At 45.1% G+C, this 20,186-nt stretch overlaps 1 protein-coding gene across 10 annotated transcripts in view; it reads right to left on the reverse strand.

The window, feature by feature from the left end:
* The window catches only part of MTM1 (myotubularin 1), a 98,597-nt gene that overhangs the window by 39,754 nt on the left and 38,657 nt on the right, over window positions 1-20,186 (reverse strand). For all 10 annotated transcript variants that reach the window (XM_019939286.3, XM_019939287.3, XM_073798773.1 and 7 more), the window contains 2 exons: window positions 15,255-15,365; window positions 10,927-11,028 (listed from right to left, as the gene is read on the reverse strand). In XM_019939286.3, the coding sequence (XP_019794845.1) occupies window positions 10,927-11,028; window positions 15,255-15,365 (213 nt within the window). The remainder of the gene's footprint in view (window positions 1-10,926; window positions 11,029-15,254; window positions 15,366-20,186) is intronic.

A 20,186-nucleotide genomic window follows, 5' to 3' on the forward strand; every position in this document is an offset into this window, starting at 1 on the left:
AGTTCTGGAGGCTGAGAAGTCTGAGGTCAAGGAGCCAGCATGGTCTGGTTCTGGTGAGGTCCGCTTCCTAGATGGCCTTTGTGCTGTACCTCACGTGGTGGAGAGTGCGAGTTCTGGTGCCTTCCTCTTCTTTTAAGGGCACTAATCCCATCGTGGGGCCCCACCCCCATGACCGCATCTAAAGCTAATCACCTCCCAAAGGCCCCACCTCCAAATACCATCGCACTGAGGGTTAGAGCTTCAGCACATGATTTTTGGGGGGACACAAACATTTAGTCCTTTTATCCTTCCTGACTTTTCAATCATGGGCATACATTAGCCATTTTTGAAAAGTTTAAAGTATTGGGTTGGCCAAAAAGTTCATCCAGCTTTTTCTGTAAGATGGAAAGCCTTTTTGGAAAAAAAACGGATGAACTTTTTGGCCAACCCAGTAAATGCTTGCTGCATAAATGCCCTAGCTTCTAAACAGCAGAATATTCTTATTGGTCACTTGGTTGCTGCTAGCTCCTATTCATTCACTCTACTGCCATTAGTAGATTCACTTAACAAACATTTACTGAGGGCCCACTTACGAACAAGGTATTAAGTAGAGAAAAAGATAAGACACCACCACTGTCTTTAAGGAGTTAGAAATCCTCCGAAGGAGAGACATGAGGAGAGCGCAACTACTGATCACGTAAAGAGGAGAACGGTAAGTGCCATGAGAGGTACAGATAAAGCGCCAGGGGGCGCCAGGGGATGCCAGGGTTACTTCTGGACAGATGGGCCTGGAGGAGTGGTGATGGCATGTAGCTCCCCTGAAAGGGTAAGACAACTTTGGACAGGGTAATGACGACGATGGCAAAAAAGTCACAAATGAGAGCCAAACTCAGAAAACACGTGGCCATCAGCAAACACCTCGGTCTGGCAGCCAGAGCATAGACAGGTAGAAAACCAGGAGACCACGGAGAGATGCAGCCCCACAGTGGAGGAGACAGAGGTTTGCGTTTACACTGACAGGGAGGGAGGAATGGCTGAAGTTTCGGAGGCGAAGGGATGAGATAAGCTGAGCTGCATCCCAGGGACAGCGACCTGACAGGAGGCACGTGTAGAAGTGGGTTGGATCGGAAACAGAACAGAAATAGGAAAACCAGCAAAAGCACCATCCCCACAGTTTAGAAAAGAAGAGATGGAAACCTGAACTAAGTTGGGCTGGGGAGGAAGAATCCCCTGGATTCAGTAAATGTTATGGAAAAGGAAAATCTCACAATGACCTTGATTTTGGAGGAGGAGGAAGAGGTGGAGAAAGAAGTGACAGCACTAGAGAAACTGGGAGCTCAAAGGGGGCTTGAGGGAAAGATGAGAGATTCATTTTAAACAAAGGTTTAGGCATCAGTTGAAGTTATGGAGCAGCTAACGGGAAACATGAAGCTGAGAAGGCAATGCTGGTCAAAGTGAGAGAGAGAAATACAGCTGAGGGGATGGCACGGAGCAAGGAGGAGGGGAAGGATGGACTTCTCTAGAAAACCCATATTTAGATGACAGAAGGAAGCCGAGGAACTAGAAAAGAAAAGGAAGACAAGGAGATCAAGACCTCAGAAGCAACAGGACAGGTAGGTGTCCGGCACTATGATGGTCTAGTTGCTCTAATTGAGACTTCTGCTGACAACATCTAAAACTGCTGGAGAAAAAAGAAACCCTTTTAAAAAATGCATTTATGAGTCAACTAGGGAAGAAGAAATACTCAGAAGCCAAGCCAAACTGCGAACAGAATGCAGAGAGCAAGAGGGACACGCCGGCTTCCCCCCAGGGCAGGACCGGTTTTCGTGGCCTCTTGGGCTCTAGGACAGAGGACGTAACACCCCGGGCCTGCCCCAAGATGCCAAGATGGATGTCAAACTGGAAACTTCCTTCAATAACACTGCGCCCTCAGGGTGAGGACGAACAGGAAACAAGCACCTGAGACTCCGAGGGAACTTACCTGTCTAGACGATCTGCGCTGAGTAACGGAGCCTGTAGCACAGGGCAGCCAAAACTCATAAAGCTTGGATGGTCCGAAAAACATCAAGCAGACAAGTTAACCTGTGACTGGCCCAGGTTGGGAGTGCCCCCCAGACGCCTGGCAGAAGGAAACGTAAAACTGCCTTCAATCCCAGCCTCGGAGTCTTCCCATACATAGACAAAGGTCCGAGGAATGAGTCCACAGGCAAAATCATCACAAAATAGCCCAAGAACGTAGGCCCCACGAGCCAGCAGATAAGACAGCAGCAGGCCAGGCCCGGCTGAAGAGAGAGGGGGTAAAGGAAGTAGAAGACATAGCAGCCCCGAGACAAAGGGATGCCCCGAAGATCCTGACTCTGGACATTTGATGGGCATTTTATAAACATTCTCTTGCAGCTACTCAATATTTTTAAAAAACCTTTGAATGGTGGTGCAGTGGAAGAGGTCAAGTCCTCCCAAGTAGCAGGGTGGGCAGTGGGGCAATAAGGTAGGATGTGCGGGCGGGCCATGAGCGCTGTGCTCGTGGGCATGGAGGGCAGCGTGGGGGGTGGTCCAGCCGGGACCACGGTCCCTGGAGACGGGTGCAGGGAGGACGGTCGGACACATCCCGAGGCCGGGGGGAGAGGGCAGCGGAGAGAGAGCCACACAAAGAGAACCGGGGGCCAAGCCTTGGAGGAGGCACGAAGGGAGGAGATTTAAAAGCATGATTAGACCCTCAATTAGCCAAGTTTACTGTTTATTCAAGAAAAAAAAAAGGAAACGGAGAACAAAGCCACACTTCAGTCTCAGGCCGCATCCAGGCAGAGAAGTGTGGCTTCTCGTTCAATTCCCAGCTGAAAATGAGCTTTTTGCTTTTAGCTATTAATTCTGTAATCAGCCTAGAAGGTAAGAGCCTGCTCCATTTCAGCCTGGTTTACAATCTCAAAGCAATTTATAAAAATGTCCCCGCCTTCTGAACTGAAAAACGAAGGCACAGGAAAAAGTACCCTATGCTCTTCATTTTCTCTTCGTAGGGTCATTTATACGCCTCATTTAAATGGTCAAAAAGGATGCACAGCCCCATAGCCCAGTGTAGTAACCTTTATGGAATTATTTTTGTAGGCAAGCGCCATGGGAGTAGAGCCAGAGAGGGCACAAGGGGAAACGGCACTGCTTATGCCACACGGCAGGGCGTGACGGGGTTCAGTGAAGCCCAGGAAAAAGGGAAGGGCCCTGCTCGCTGGTCGCCACAGAAAGGCCTTGCGAGCCCGTGGCTTCTCTCGAGATTAGAGCCAGCGGGTCTTCTCTCCTGTGCCCATCTCCACCGCCCATAAGATGCTCAAATTTATCAAAACAAACAAATACCAGAAAACTTAGGAACTCTATGACTGCCGATTAGCTCACAGAATAACAGAAAGTAGGAAGCACTGCAATGCTGAAGGGCTGAATCCCGAGAGAGCCACATTACCCCGCGCAGAGTCACCGGTGGAAAGAAAAGAAAACAATTTCTGAAGAATTCTGTGTACTGCATAGCATCGCTGCCCATATTTCCCATTTCTACTTAAGATGCTTTCTGGGTTTAATGCTCTGAAACTGAAGACTTTCGACTAATCCTTTACAACGTACAGGCAATGGTTTGTTAATAAGGATACTGACCTAATATCTGTAGAGCATCTTTCTTTTAAAGGGCTCAAAGTGTCCCATATATGATCACAATGACTTTACTCCCATTCTTGGGAAGACTGGGTTGTGGTAATCATCCTTACTCTCTGCACCTGCTGGGAAAAATGGGGCACTAAGAACAGAAGCGCTGACATTTATTGGGCACTTACTGCGTGCCACGCACTTTTGTGAGCGCTTTCCATTTAATCCTCACAAAACCCCTGTGAAGCAGAGAGTGTTATTATCCCCATTACAAATGAGAATGCTGAAGCACAGAAATATTACATGATTTTCAAAGTCGCCGAGCAGGGTCTGGGCCGCCGGGAGCCTGGCAGCCAGGTCTCCGGCTCCATCTCTTCAAGCACTACGTTTCCCTTATGTGTGTCTACAGGCCATGAGTTCAGTCATACACTCAAGCCCTTCACTTAAACAAAAGTCAAGAAAATCCACGCAGGCCTATAGCTGTAAAGATAGATTTAAGTGACTGTATTGGTGCCTAAATTAACTTAAAATGCATTTTATTCTCCATATTCTACCATTATCTAAAAGACTGTTCATCACACCATGACCCAGACACACACACACACACACACACACACACACACACGGATAACCGAAAGAAATCTTTCATGAAACCATACTTATCTATATTATGTGTTATGCTCTTAATGTTTTCTATTTCATTAAAAAATGCTGGTTACAACCTAGTCAACTGATTTCATGACTCAATAATACAATGGGATTCAGAGTTTAAAAAAAAAACTCCCATCTAAAATTTGAATTATCTCTGACTATCCCATCTGAGTAAAAACTGAGCAAACAGTAAAGGAAATCAATGAAAGAGGAGCTTTGGCATTGAACATACCACTCCAACAATTAAACTCTTTATTTTTCTGTAGTGCTATCAGGCTCTGTTCATATGTACACACTTTTTGTTCCTGCTTTTAAAAAAAATTACCATCATATCAGAGGCATTGCCATATTTCTTATCATAAAAATGTAGCATTTACTTAGAATTGGTATTGAGTTACAATGCAGTTGAGAAAATGGCATACGATTTCTACTGTTTGAAAAGCAAAGCAAAAATAAAACAAGAAAATAAATGCTTTGGTGGAAATAGAAAATGTAATCTAAATAATTTTCAAGTCTTAATGGATTGACATAATATAGAAACAATCAAGGTAATGGTTTGGGGTCCACTGTTGTGTGGCTAAGTTTAATTCAAGTTCAATTCAAAGTTTAAGTCTCCAACTGAACACACTGATTGGTGAAAATACTAATGGGGAAGGAGGCAAGAGAGCTGGGGCTGGTGTGAAAGAAAAAAGCTCACTCACACACCGCTCACCCCATGGCTGGATTTAGAACCCAGCTCTCTTGGCCTCCAGACACCATTTCAGGAGGCAACAGCAAGTTTACTTCTGGCTTCCAATGCCAATAACAATCACTGAGATAATCTGCAGCTGCTCTAACAATTTCAATAATATTCACAAAGTGATCTTTTTCAAGCAGGGGCAATCAGGCTTAGATTACACTTCCAGGAAGTCCCTTTCTGGCACACTCTCGCATTCCCCAAAGTGGCAGTTTGGAAACTTTTCTTCCCCTCCTGTCTCAGAGGAATAATTGTCCCTTCTCCTTTCCCAAACTGCCCTACAAACTGGCCTTAATCCCATCCCCCTCTGCCTTCCCCAGGATCCCGCTCAGGAAAGGAACCCTTCTCTCTCTTGCCCACAAATCTTCATTCACCTTTTTCGGATTCTCAGGGAAACACATCTTCCCTCAACCTGGCCGCTACCACCATTTTTGTTTTGAAACACCACCCTCTCTCTTTAAACCTCTACCAACTGGCTCTGGTCCCCTCTACCCAGACCATCCTCTGTGCTTCAAAAAAGTTCGATAAGTGTATGCCAGGCACTGAACTCGGCACTGGGGAACAACATGAGGAAAGAAGGTCCCAGCTTCAAGCAGTCCACAGCTAGCGCGTCCAGGCCCCAAGGAACTCGTAGTCATCGAATGTAAAGGACTCTTCCTGAGCCTCGTCTCTGTCCCCGCAGACTCACACACCCATCACTACCTTCTCAGACCTCTGTCTGCCTTCGGCCTCTGCAGACCCCACCCTGCAGGCTCTCCCGTCACCTCTCTAACCACCCTCATTCACCTTGCTGGCTCCTCTGTTACACACCAGGGTTCCTCACCTGGGACCAACAGGTGAGCTTCCAAGGGGCTGCGAGTCCCCTAAAATCTCATGTCAAGTTTTGTACATAGCGCATCTTTCAGGGGATGAGACACCCTAATTTACGCCGTATCACCAAAGGAATCCACGACTCCGAACAGATTGAGAACCACGATTCTAGATCTACACCTCTGGACTCTCTTCTGAGGGACAGGCCCGCAATTGCTGCTGTAAGTTCTGTCAGAAGATGCCAACTGCCCCGCAAACGAAACAGAGCTCCCCATTCCTCCCTCCTCGCCCCCTCTTCCACCTGCTTCCCCAAACGAAATCCTTTTCTCACTTCCCTGCTCTGTCACCACTCGGGCCGCAGACCTCAGAAGGAAGGATGATTCAGCCTTCTCCCTGTTCTCCGGGATCAAACTACTGCCCAAGCGTGTGGTCTCCGGCCGCATCACCACCGTCTCGCCTGGCCCTCCCTCTGACTCCCCTCCCAGCTTCCTGAGCTCTCCTCTCCTATCTGTTCTTCGTGACGTTGTATTCAGTCCCATCACTTACTTCGAAACCTTCAGTAAGTTCTCTGCTACTTCCCAGGGTACAAGCGCCTGACTCCGGCAGGGCCGTCCACCAGATGCGCCCAGCTTTCCTCCTCCCTGCCACACTCCAGCCAAACATCCCTGGCGACCCTCGTAAGCTCTCAACACTTCCAGCTTTCCCTCCCTTATGCTGAGGGTCAGGGTCTTGTCTCTGCCTGAAATGCCACCTCCTCCACCAGGAATCCTTGCCCACTGGCAACGATGACCATCCCTCCAAGGCCCAACACAAATGACTATGGATTCCACGCAAGCTTTTCCAATCTAGGCTGGACCTGTGCCCTTCCCCCTGGGAATCCCCAGAAGGCTTCCTCGGCCTTTCTCTTACAGCACTGAATATCAACCGCCCTATATCGGAACCATACACATCTGTCATCTCACTTCTGTCACATCCCCAAATGGGAGCAGGTATCACTCATCCTGCTACGACTTCTCAACTGCCTTCATGTCCCCAACACCACCCAACAACACACTACTCTGAAATGAACCTAACTGATGAAATAGCTGCACACACTGAATAGCAGGGGCTAATATTCCAAGGGCCACGTCAATAGCTGATCTGTTTTTATCTGTATCTTGTATTGTTTTGGTGACTCGTTTTTTTTTTTTTTTTAAGATGACTTTTACTGGTTAAAACTTCGAGAATGTAATTTTCCAAAAATTTGTATGAGCAATTCAGTTCCCATTTTTCTCTCCAGTTTTTCACTTTACTGACTTCCTAAAGAAAAAAGTAGGGATTCCTAGCACAGACACGAAAAATAAGGCAAAGCACCACAGACTTGAGAAATCAACCCCTCTGTGGACCACTCCAATGACAGCCACCCAGAATCCTATGCTCTGGCACTAGCTCCACAATATCCAGAAATCCAGCCCATCTGTTTCCATGGAATGGACTTTTCCTTCACTTTCTACTAAACCTGTGTCCAATAAAAAAGTTAGAGAGAGAAAGCCTGATCCCCGCCTTGATGAGCTTACAGTATAGGAGGGGGATGGGTAATTACTACATAATTATGACGTAAGGCAGACTGAGGGAGAAAAGTGCTCTAGTAGAAGGACCTGCAGTCTAACAGGTTGAGAGGTAAGAGGAACTCCCACCAGGGAACACACATGGCATGGGAAAGGACCTAGGACTGAGCAAGATGGCGGACGATAGGCTCTAAAGAGATGAGGGGACCACAGGTAAAGGGCACAGGAAAACCAAAGTTTCCCTGAGTTGAGAAAGTTCTATGTATACCAGAGAAGCACAGGGTGGTCCTGTGTGGTTGGAGTCACTGAGACTCCATGGGAAGTCACTGAGAATTTTTTGTGTGTGGAGAGTGGGACATAGAGTGACATGATCATACCTAAAAAAAAAAAAAGACAACAGCATTGTGTAGGATAAGTTGGAAGGGAAGGAAACTGAATGAAGGGAAGTGAGTTGGGAAGCACAGGAAGAAATGGGAAGAAATATCTGAGAGTTACTAATAAGCGAAACCTACGGGATTTGGAACTGATGCGGCTATAGGAGAAGTAAGGCAGGGGAATGAGAAAGTTGACTTCGTACATAAGACACAAGGTTGTAATGTACAGCACAGGGAATATAACCAATATTGTAGAAAAATAACTTTAAATAGAGTATAATCTGTAAAAATACTGAATCACTATGTTGTACACCTGAAACTAATATAACATTGTAAATCAACTATTTCAATAAAATAAATAAATTTTATGCCTGATTGGGGTGGGGAATTGACTTCAAGTTCTCGAATCTGAGCAACTGAGGATCATCCACATTGAGGGAGATGTAGGCTGAAGAGCAGGCCTGGTGACTGCAAAGAGGTCAGGGAGATGCTGAGCCTATGATTCTCACAGGCTTCCAGAGGAAGCTGTTTGAGAGGCTCATGAAGATTCACTCAAGGCCAATGTCAGGGCTGGATTTAGAAATCACCCATACAGCAATGACAGCTTAAGCTATGGGTTAAATGAAATCATCAAGGCAAAGTGAGTAACATGACAAGAGGGCTGACAGGGAACCACCATCAAGATGTCTACCTTTAAGGAAAAGACAGAGGCAGTGGAGACTGCGAAGGAACAGTCAAGATGGTACAGAAACACAGAAACCAAGACTTGCAAGAGGGTGGTCAAAATTATTGAACGCTGAGGGGAGATCAAACCGAATGAAGATTGAAGTGAGTCACTAAATTTGGCCAGTAAGAGGTCTGAGTTCCAAGAAGGTACTTGTGATAAAACTGGATACTAGAATGGGCTGGAGGAATGAGTGAACTGGAGATGTGGACAGCCTAGAATATTCTTTCCAGAGGTTTGGGTTGAAGTGAGAGATGGGACAGTAGGTTAGAGGAAAGCTGGTCCGACACTTGACCTCTTTTTAGGGGAGTAAACTCTCAAGGAGATAGAAGATACCAGAGAAAGGGGATGACTGATGGAGCAAGATTGTGTAGGAGACGGACTGGGGCCTCAGCTCGCAGGAGGTTTGAAGAAACCTGCTACGTGGGGCTTCGCTGGTGGCGCAGTGGTTAAGAATCTGCCTGCCAATGCAGGGGGCACGGGTTCGAGCCCTGGTCCGGGAGGATCCCACATGCCGCGGAGTACCTAAGCCCGTGTGCCACAACTACTGAGCCTGTGCTCTAGAGCCCGCGAGCCACAACTACTGAAGCCCACATGCCACAACTACTGAAGCCTACACGCCTAGAGCCCGTGCTCCACAACAAGAGTAGTCACCGCAATGAAAAGCCCGTGCACTGCCACGAAGAGTAGCCCCCGCTCGCCACTAGAGAAAGCCCGTGAGCAGCAACGAAGACCCAATGCAGCCAAAAATAAATAAATAAATAAACAAACCCTGCTATGTGAACCATCTTTAAATCTCTGATCACTTAAAGCCAGATATGCAAAACCCAAGACATAACCCATTCCCTCATTGAATTTTCGTGGATTAGATGTACATTCTCACTTTCACAGGAATTCCGAGGATGGGTTCCCATTAAACTCTTTTTATCCTAATAGTTTAAAATTTTTAATATTGAAATATCTTTTAAATCACATATTTAATCAAAAACTGAGAAAAGGCTAAGAATGTATTCAACTCTATGGTATCAGTGCATTTCCTGGAAGCATCACATTTGAATCTACAATCAACACATGACTCATGACGAGTACTCCAGATCCTTCTAGACCACCACAATCTTTGTATAATTGTCCTTTCCATCAACCATGAATTTCCTTTGACGGAACCAACTGCTGATGAAATTTGGGAAGAGAGAAGCCTTGTCTTGCTAGAAAAAAATTTAAGCCTTCATTGCCCGAAAATAAATAAATGAATATAGATAGATAAATAGATAGATAGATAAAAGACGGGCATAGGAAGAAGAGCTCCATTACAAAGCAGCTCTTCTATTTAATGATCTCTTTCATCACCTTCAGTCTAGCTGGAGGCATATTTACTCCATACTTAAAATAAAGGCATACGTTTATTTATTTATTTATTTATTTAAAGAATTATCTTTAAAGAATTATTCCCCTGCTCTCCCCTTAGCAGACGTCTGCTTCCACATTTGTTTAAAGTCAAGCAGAGAATCCTGTGATAAACCATAATGGAAAAGAATACGAAAAAGAATTTTTATATATATATATATATATATATATATATATATATATATATGCATAGTTGAGTCACTTCGTTGTACAGCAGAAATTAACACAGCACTATGAACCAACTATACTTCAATAAAATTTTAAAACAACCATTTGGGGAAAATGCTAAGAACACTATCAAAAATAAAATCAATAAATCTTTTGAAATTTACATTTCAAAAAGAAAAACAACAAAGTCAAGCAGAGGAGAAGGAGGGGGTAAGAGGACAGAAAAAAAGAAGGCAAGATCAAGGCAGAATATGAAGGAAGATGGTTTGAAGAGCAAGACACGTGGAAAGCTTTATTTCGGTCCCGTGGTAGAACAAAGTGAGACTACTCAGTCTACTAAATAGGAAGGAACAGCTCTAGGATACACAGCCCAAAACTTGCTACGGACTAAGTCATAGGTTGTAAGTAATTAAATGCATAATAAGTGTGTCCTGCCAAATATATAGTAAACGCTATCAAATGACATTTAAAGTGCCGTTCCTTAAAAGTAAATAGAGAAACCTCCCCTGTCCAGTGATGGCCTGCAGCACCTAAGCCACGAATCTGCATTTGAGAAGCACATTGGCTTAAATGGCACTTAGGCTCACTCTTGGTTCTCAAGTAGGGGCGACGAGCTCTGGGATGTGACGTCACAGTGCTACACTGACATGCTCGTGGTCACCTCGCCACCTTCTGCCTTTGGAAGAGGGCTGGCCCAGGTGGAGGGCAGGCTCGGGGCTGGCAGGAGTCACCTGGGCTGAGCCACCCCACGAAGACTGGCAGAGCAGAGGCCCGCTCCCTCAGGGAACGGGTCAACCTTCTGCAATGAACAGCCCCGTACACACATCACACTGGGGAGCGCAGCACAGAGAGGAAGGAGGGGACACCCAGAAACCCTCTGATGCCACCGAGGAGAGCCCCGGAATTTACCAGACTGTGGGCCAGGGGGAAGGCATATCTCGTGAGGATCTCAAACATATCTCTTCTGCTGTGGCCCTCCTGTTTCAGCGCGAACCTCAGGTTTCTCATGTCCTGGGGGCAGAGGAGAAATGCGCCAGTTCAGTCTGCAAATCGAGTCACATTTGTTAGCAAAAACCTTCTATTCAGGTAGAAGATCCACTTACCTGAATGGGCAATAAATCTAGACTACTAAGAAAATTACTCTGTTTTGTACAATATTTTGAAACATCCGGTTTAAGAACACCTGAAAATATTTCCATCAGAGTCATGATTGTAAAGACAAGACAACTCGTGTTAAAGAGTAGACAGAGCTAAAGTTCACTGGATAAAAAGAAAAATCAAACCTTGCCTTGCGCATCATGTCTGTGCCTGTCTACTCTGACTGGTTTTCCGAGGTATTTTAATTATAAAACAGTATTTTATTCTTAGGACTTTTCAAATGTGTATCTGCCACAAAATATCATTTCAAAATTGTCAAACATGTCATTAAAATACAGAAGCTCTCTCCCTCTCCCCTCATGCTTTTAACTTTAAAGTCTCCCTTTTAAAAATTAGGAAATGACTGGCATTTTAAGCTCTAATACAAGTAATGTAATACATTTTTTACTAAACAATTTTACTTTCACAGACTTCTATAAAGAGCACATTAAGGTGCCCCATAGTAGGAGTGACTATGATTCTAGGAACTAAGAATTAATGCTCAAAACCAGATTTTAAGGATAGTTTCCAACACATATCTCTTTAATAAGCAGGAAAACCTTCTTTTAAACCAAATTCAAATAAAATAAGCTCCCTTAAATATCAATTTGTATTACACAGCAAAAGATATAACATTCGAACTTCTTTTCGAAGCTGGCGGGTTTTGAGGTTGGCTCTTAAATCACTCATGGTGCTGTGGCTGAGTGATGGCTGTTACCTTCTGCATTGCACTTTCGACACCTCAGGAGTGAGACAGATCCAGCCCCTGCCCTCTCGGATGTCACCATCTTCATAGTTTTCCAAGTGCTTTTTCATTTGTTATGTCAACAGCGTTCTTGAAGCTTCCTAAGTCTTCAACATGCAGGAGCAGCAAAGGCCGTGCCACACACATCCCAAAATGCAAAGGGGAGTGAAGGGAGTGTACGGCAACAGGCTCTCAGACCGCTCATCAATGACCCAAAACCGATCTCCCTGTATACAGATGGCAACTACTGGGCCTCGCCAGCTCCAGGATCCCATGCTTTCTTTTTTAAAAGCACGTAACTCAATAACATCCAAAAACTGATTCACGACATATTCCAAGAACACGGGGATACCAGTTGTTGTCTCATGATGCAAAGCACTAGGCAAGTAGAAGGAAAAATAATCATTTCAATCAGATGACGTGCTTTCAAGGGGTTTGCAACGAACCCCAAGTATAGCACCGGCTAGCTGAGTATCCCCAAGGCTCACAGACGTATGAAGGATTTTCTTCTGACCAGCCTTGGTTCCGATGATAACTCTGTAACATCATGCTCTTAACCACTCAACCAGAAACTAGACCATTTCTAGATAAATATTTATTCTGGTCCATCAGTGATTCAAACCACGACTTTCGATGTGCCGACGTACAAGTGATTCAAGCGACTTCGTGTGGCCATCTGATTCAGATGGAATTAAAGGACAGGAAGAATCACTACCTTGTCTTGCCAACAAGAAAAATGAAGTGGAAAAGGCAAATGGCTCACAGGTGGCAGATCACCAAATCTGTAACAGAAATACGAGCATATACTGAGGGGTAAGTTGCACCTGGTCTCCTAGAGCCTGAGCCATCAGGGAAGGACACCTGGGAAAGAGCCTCTTGGTAGAAGAATCTCGCAGTCAGACCTCTGGTGTTTAGCAATTGGGGCACTCGGCGCTGAGCCAAGCCTCGTGATGACAAACGAGTAAACACACCCCTGTTGCAACAGCCCTGGTGGGATGGTTCGGCTCTGCTTTTATTTATTTATTTTTTTTTAAGCTCTGAGTTGTCAGCAGGGGATGGCATGGGGCCTGGCAGGTAAGAATTCACATATTCGGAGCTACCTTCTCCTCGGCTGCTAGATGACAACCACTGCGACTTCTATCCATCACGTGCAAGTTGCCACTGGCAAGCAGAAATCCCCACGTACGGACCGGGTGGAGCCAAATTTGTAGGGGTTCTACGTTCTTGTTTCGGTGAAGCGGCACCGTTGTACTGTGGTTACTGCCTGCAGGTGAAAGGGGACCTACGGGAGACAGGAGGCAAGTCTCTGCCCCACTGCAGCAGATTCTCTTTCTGTCACCTTCAGGTCTGTTCCTGAGAAAACGGAATTCAACGCTCAACATCCGTGTTTCCAGGGAGATAACTGAGTTAAAAGGTTGTGCTACAACACTGTTCTAGGCCATTGTCTTTGGGCTTGACACTAATTCCAAGAAACATACATTCTTAACATTTGAGAATTATGCCTGCCGAGTTGTTCCCAAGACCTTTGTTCTTAGAGTAAACAGTCAAAGGGTAAGAGTGTGCTTTGTCTTATTAATTTGGGGGGGTTAACATTTAAATACAAGTTTTTCCCATTGATAAGGCAACAAATAGGATTTTTTTTCAACTTGCTTAGAATGAAAGTCACTTTGAAATCATCAAAACCTCATTTTCCCTGGAGTACTGTAATATAACACTCTCCTCCCATGGATTTTTTTATGCAAAATGCAAAAACCTTCCTTAAAAGTAAATCCCCACATTTCTAGGCCCAAAAGGGTAGACAGTAGCTGGGATTATAGATAAGGCATTAAGGGAGCTTGGATTCAACCAAAAACAACAAAAACAAGCCAAGGTGGGGAGTGAGGGAGAATTTCAGTTCAAGTCTCATCGTGACAAAATCCTTTGCTTTCTAATAGAGTGTACTAGTCTTGACCTTGTACAAACTGGAGACAAAAAGGTATTATCTTCATAATCCAAACAAAAGGACAGGAGATTGGCTTTAAGAAATCACAGTGCACACGACCAGGAAAAGGAGACTTGGGCTGGGATTCTGACTCCTGCATCAGCTCCTCGGGGACCCATAGGCAAGGAAGCCCGTTGAGCAAATGCCTCATTTCCCATCCACAGAATGAAGGACTTGGATTGGCCAGGGGTCAGCAAGTTTCAGCCCAGGTCAGTCTTGGTGTGGTCTTCAAGCCAAAATTGCTTTTTATATTTTAAAAGGGTTGAGAAAAAACAAAACGCAAAGAAGAACATATGACAGAGATCCTGCTGGCCCACAAAGCCTAAAATATTTGCTTTCTGGCCCTTGACAGGCAAAGTCTGCTGACCCCTGCACTAGATTGATGGTCAGATACATGAAACAGTCCCAGCCTCTGGGACCCAGCCTTCAGAGATGATCTGGGGATTTGGGGTAGAACCCAGAGCTTTACCTTTGTCAACCCAAAGAGGGCTTCCCAGGTTCCCTTCACGCATATTTAGTTGTGGGAACCACTGGGACAGATGACCTCCAAACCCCTTCTAGCTCTTTCTAGGACTGGGCACTGTAGTCTTCCGATACAGAATACCCGAGAAGGAAGTTTTCTTGCAAGAAGGTTTATTCCGTTGTTTGCAAAATGATTATCTCACTGGATTTGGATTCCAACTTTGCCATCTGTTGGGTAATCTTAGCTAAGTTACCGAACTCTTCTTAGCCTCAGGCTCCCCATCTATACAATGGGGACACCACTGTCCATTTCAGAGGACTGCCCTGAGGATTTAATGCAAAGCCCCTAGTACTTCTTTGGACCGACAGAGATGTTCAACAAACAGTTACTATTATAACTGACTGAACGTTATTATCGCTACATCTCTGCTGTTCCCCATGCCGAAACATAACAGGAGGCCACCATCTCTGAACACCATCTAAGCAAAAGTGGGAGGGGCTGTGAGAAGTAAGAACACAGACTCTTCACAGAGGGAAAAATCTCCTGTATTTCTCCTTCCTGTTACGATGTGAAGGTGTCTGGCTGGAAACGCATCACACGAAGGAACACCAGGAGCAGACTTGTGCAAAAACAAAAAAGTGTGAAACGTGATTTATGAAGTTTTCTTCCTAGTCAGTCAAGCAAACCAATTGACTGGCTCGGGTTCTCACACTTAAGGACGACAGCAGGTTCCTTTCATAGGAACTCTTTCCCCAGGAGGCTCTGGAACTCTTGATCATGAAGGGAGAACCACACCAGGGCCTCAGATAAACAAGGGTCTTTGACTTTTCTTTTAAACCCACATTCACTTTTTACTTGTCATTCAACGCTAACGTGCCTATTTTCCCGTAAGAAAGTACTGAATCTCTTACTTTACAAGTAATATCTAGCCCATAGGAATTCTCTCCTCTACTTGTGGCGCCTCCCATTTTTTCAATTCTTGAGATCACACCCAGAGGAACATCAAGTATTAGAGCAGAATCCTGTAATGGACAAAAAGACACAAGTCAGTATTTCTGTCAGTACAATTAAAACATCAAAAACATATTTTAAAAAAAAACCCATGTGCTTTCAGGGCATTTCTACCTTGGCCCTTTTACCACCTTTTATGAATAAAAGCATGATAGCGATCACACATGAAAAAGCAAGCGTGAAAATAGTCAGTTATGCAACCAAAATCCATCCCCAAATGTGTGCCATTCTGCACTGCCTGCAGAATAAAGCCTGAACTCCTAGGTACACAACTCGAGGGCCCCGGGACGTTGCTCCCAACCTGTCTCTGTGGGCTGCTGTCCCACAACGTTCTCCGCTCCAACTAAGTAGATGCCTTCACCATTCTCCAAACGTTTTGTCTACACTCAGGCCTAGGGGCTCTGTGCACGGTGTTCCCTTTGCCTAGGATGATCTGACTTTCCCAACTACCAACATTCTCCAACGACGCCCCGCTTCCCATTAGATCAGAGTTGACCACTCCCTCCTCTGCAGTTCTGCAGCACTCGGTTCGGACTGGTGTTACACCACCTGCTTCAAGTCTCATTGTCGTGAACTTCCACATCCGTATTCCCCCACTGGAAGCCAAACATCGGGAAGCGGTGCCTATCTTAGGCATGGGTGCTCTTCCCAAAGGAAGGGCCTGAGGGCATACAATGCTTTTCCATAGCTCCTTACCCAACGCTGGACTCAAGGGGTCCAGAGGGCTGTTGGCACGAAGGACGGAATAACGTCAGTAAAGTCGTACCGAGATCGTCCCACCAAGATAACAGCAGCTGCTGTGTTCGGAATACATCATCTGTGCCGGGTACCACAAAAGGCCAATGCGTGTATCGTCCTCACAACCATTCTGGACACAGGTGAAGTATTCCCATTTCCTGATGTTGCAACCAAAGCTTTCAAAAGCTTCGGTAACTGGCTTAGTAACTACAGGGAAGGGTTGAGATTCAAGCCAAGGTCTGGGAACACACAACAACAGAGCCATAAAAATGGTCCTACCCTTTGACTCCACAATTGCACTCCTAAGACCTTATCTTACAGCTGTGGAGCAACAGGAGGAAAAGCTACATGCGTGAAGATGCTCGATAGAGCCAGAGGTGGTCACTGGGGCGAAGAAAATTAGTCAGTCAACTTGATGGAATAAGCACGCAGCTACTAAAATAATTATGGTACATGGAAAAATAAGTTTAAGTGCAAAAAAGCAGCATACAAAATACACTGTGACTACAATAATGTAAAATATATATTCATATGGACAGAGACAGAAAGGGCTACACAAATGTTTTAAGCCAGTATCTTCTTTAATGCTCTGTTAGATGACTTTGCTAACAAATACTTTATTTTTTTTTATTATTTTTATTTTTTTGCGGTATGCGGGCCTCTCACTGTTGTGGCCTCTCCCGTTGCGGAGCACAGGCTCCGGACGCGCAGGCTCCGCGGCATGTGGGATCTTCTCGGATCGGGGCACGAACCTGTGTCCCCTGCATTGGCAGGTGGACTCTCAACCACTGTGCCACCAGGGAAGCCCACTAACAAATACTTTAAAAGCTGCTTGTTGAGTTTTTGTTCTTTAAAAGATGTCCTCTGGGGGGAATACAAATAATAAAGTTAATTTCTTCTTTTACTTTAAATGCTTCTCTTTAAAACACAATACAACAAACTAAGCATCTCTTCACAAAATATAAATATAGCTCATGGGTGTTCTAGAAATTAAAAAAGTATAAGACTGTGGTGTATCCATGCCATGGGATACTGTCAGCCACAAAAATGAATGAACTATGGATACACGCAATGATCCGGAAGAATCTTAAGGGCATCATGCAGAGTGGATAAAGCCAATCTCAAAAGGTGCTGTATGGTTCCATTTATATCATTCTTGAAATGACAAAGTTTTAGAGCTGGAGAACACAGAAGTGGCTGCCGGGGCTGAACGGAAGGAGGGCGTGGCTATAAAGGGAGCACAAAGGCTACAAAGGGAGTTCTGTAGCAACAGAAGAGTCGCATACTTTGACTGTTGGTGGTGGTGACATGAATTTACACATGGCATCAGATGTCACTGAACTGTACGCAAAAACACGCCCAAAATGAGTGCATGCAAAAACCGGTGAAAGTCAAGTACAGAGTCTCAGTTAACTATACTGTGCCATTCAATGTCCTGGTTTTGATAAAGCAGTGCAGTTATTGGAGAAGTGGGGTGATGGGTACCCAGGAACTCTCTGGACTATTTTTCCAAGTTCTTGAGAGTACATAATTACTTCAAAATAAAGTTTAAAAAGTGTGAGAGTATGGCTATCGTGGTGTAGAGAAAAGAGCACAGACTCTAAAGTTGGACAAAATTGCTTCCAATCTGAGTTCTGACATTTATTAACTGGATGACTTTGGCAAGTTACTGTATCTCTCAGCCACGTTTACCTGTAAAATAGGCATGATTAGAGATAATGGACTTAAAGTAACTGGCATGGTGCCCGGTATATGGTAGCTAGATAACAATGCAAGTTATTATTATTATTAGAGCAAAGAATATCTTAGTATGTGAAAGACATAACTGTGCTCTGCAAATATAGTGGATCAGTATGCTGTAGCAAGTAGTTACAGGGCTTTCTGTTTGTACCTATAAGGAGGCATCTTTTAGCTGGCGCCATGCGGTGAGACCCCTCACTCCATGACCGAATTCCAAATGCATAGAGATTAAAGACACTACTCAGTAACCATGTACATATGTAGCTGCATATTATAATGTATTTACTTCTCAATATAATCTAGTTATTAAAAATATACTATCAAGGGACTTCCCTGGTGGTCCAATGGTTAAGAATCCACCTTCCAACGCAGGAGATGCAGGTTTGACCCCTGGTTCGATCCCTGGGTAAGATCCCACATGCTGCAGAGCAACTAAGCCTGCGTGCTGCAACTACTGAGTTTGCGCACTCTAGAGCCCGCGCGCCACAACTACGGAAGCCCACAGGCCACAATGAAGACCCAGTGCAGACAAAATTAAAAAAAAAAAGATATTAAAAAAAATACTATCAGGCTTCCCTGGTGGCACAGTGGTTAAGAATCCGCCTGCCAATGCAGGGGACATGGGTTCGAGCCCTGGTCCGGGAGGATCCCACATGCCGCGGAGCAACTAAGCCCGTGCACCACAATTACTAAGCCTGTGCTCTAGAGCCCGTGAGCCACAACTGCTGAGCCCGCATGCCGCAACTACTGAAGCCTGCACGCCTAGAGCCCGTGCTCTGCAACAAGAGAAGCCACCACAATAAGAAGCCCGCGTACTGCAACGAAGAGTAGCCCCCGCTCGCCACAGCTAGAGAAAGCCCACGCGCAGCAACAAAGACCCAATGTAGCCAAAAATAAATTTAAAAAATAATAATAATAAAAAAATACTATCAAGCAGTCTGTTACTATGCTTAGATTATATTGAAATTTACGAGTGTCTATTCAACTGTACCCCTAAATATCAAACTTGTACCTAAAAATACATAGAGTAGACAATAAATAAAAGTCTGATATCCTAATATCAAGATGGAAGCAAGAATGCAAATTTAAAAAGCAGAAGGATTAGAAGTGAGTGAGACCTTCCTGTTCTTTGTTCCTGCAGCAAGAAAATTCCTATAGCTCTGATTACCCTGACCCAACACAAACCAGAAAATGGGACACTGAGGAGAACCAGCCAGCTCCTGACCAAAGGCACCCACAGTCTAATGAGGCTAACCTGCCACGTTCTCCCCGAATGACAGGTTCAAGATCAGATAACCCAGCAAGCCCAACTGGAAGATCCAGGAATAGGAAAATTAGCTTTACTCTCTAGAAACCTGAGTCATCACTATCTAAGTATCATTAAATATTTAAGGATTCCCAAAGGTCCATGCTAACTCAAAATCTATTCCTCTGTACCTGTACGTATCTAAAATAGCTGAGAAGTAAATGTAACAGCTTAGAAGATGCAATCATTTGCCTTCTCTCTCGAGTGCATACTGAGTAACAGAAACTACTGGATGCTAGGGACCACGGGGAGAATTAAGATGTAGGTGCTGCCCTCACAGAGCTCAAGGCCCAGTCTGGGAAATGAGACACATGTACGCAAACAGCCACAATGCTAGGTTGTAAGTGCCAAGAGCCATTTAAAAAAATCCAGATGAAGTGGAACGGGAGGTCAGAGAGGGCAGGACGATTTCTAACTGATGGGGTCACACGATGGTTCTGCTGTGATGGCAATGTTAAAGATGATCCTTAAAGGGTGGAATAACAGCAGCTGGAGACTGGCCTTCCAAAAACAGGTACAGTGACAGTGGCTACACGTGTGGGAAAGCATGGGAATTTTATTTTAAAAAAACAAAAGCAAAACCAAATGGGCCAGGTTTAAGATCAGGTGGCAAGGGAATCCCCTGGGGAGTAGCCCAGGGCTTGGCTCAGGGTGACTGGGATCTGGGAAATGTGTCTTGGGCAGAGGTCTGCAACGCCATAAGGTGGCTGTATGCAGATGCGTCCAGCAGCGCCGAGCACTCCGCACCAGCACAGGGAGGGTCCACCCATTCCCTGCAGTCCTGGAAGCTAATGTTTCAGTGCAAGTGACAGGATCACCGTGAGGGTCTGAAAGTGGAGAGTGTCCGAGGTGGAAAGCAAAAGAAGGAGGTGAGCCGTGGGGAAGAATCACAGAGGCAGGCCCAAGTGTCTGGGACAATGGTGGTCCCACCAAGACACATGAAGGGCACAGGAGGGGGTTCTGGAGAAAGGTTAACATTATGAATTTTAGACACACTGGGTTTGAGTGTCTAAACACCCTGGGTTTGGAATCTAAAAAAAAAAAGGTC

The sequence above is a fragment of the Tursiops truncatus genome, chromosome X (assembly GCF_011762595.2).
Source record: "Tursiops truncatus isolate mTurTru1 chromosome X, mTurTru1.mat.Y, whole genome shotgun sequence".
NCBI classification, from domain to species: domain Eukaryota; kingdom Metazoa; phylum Chordata; class Mammalia; order Artiodactyla; family Delphinidae; genus Tursiops; species Tursiops truncatus.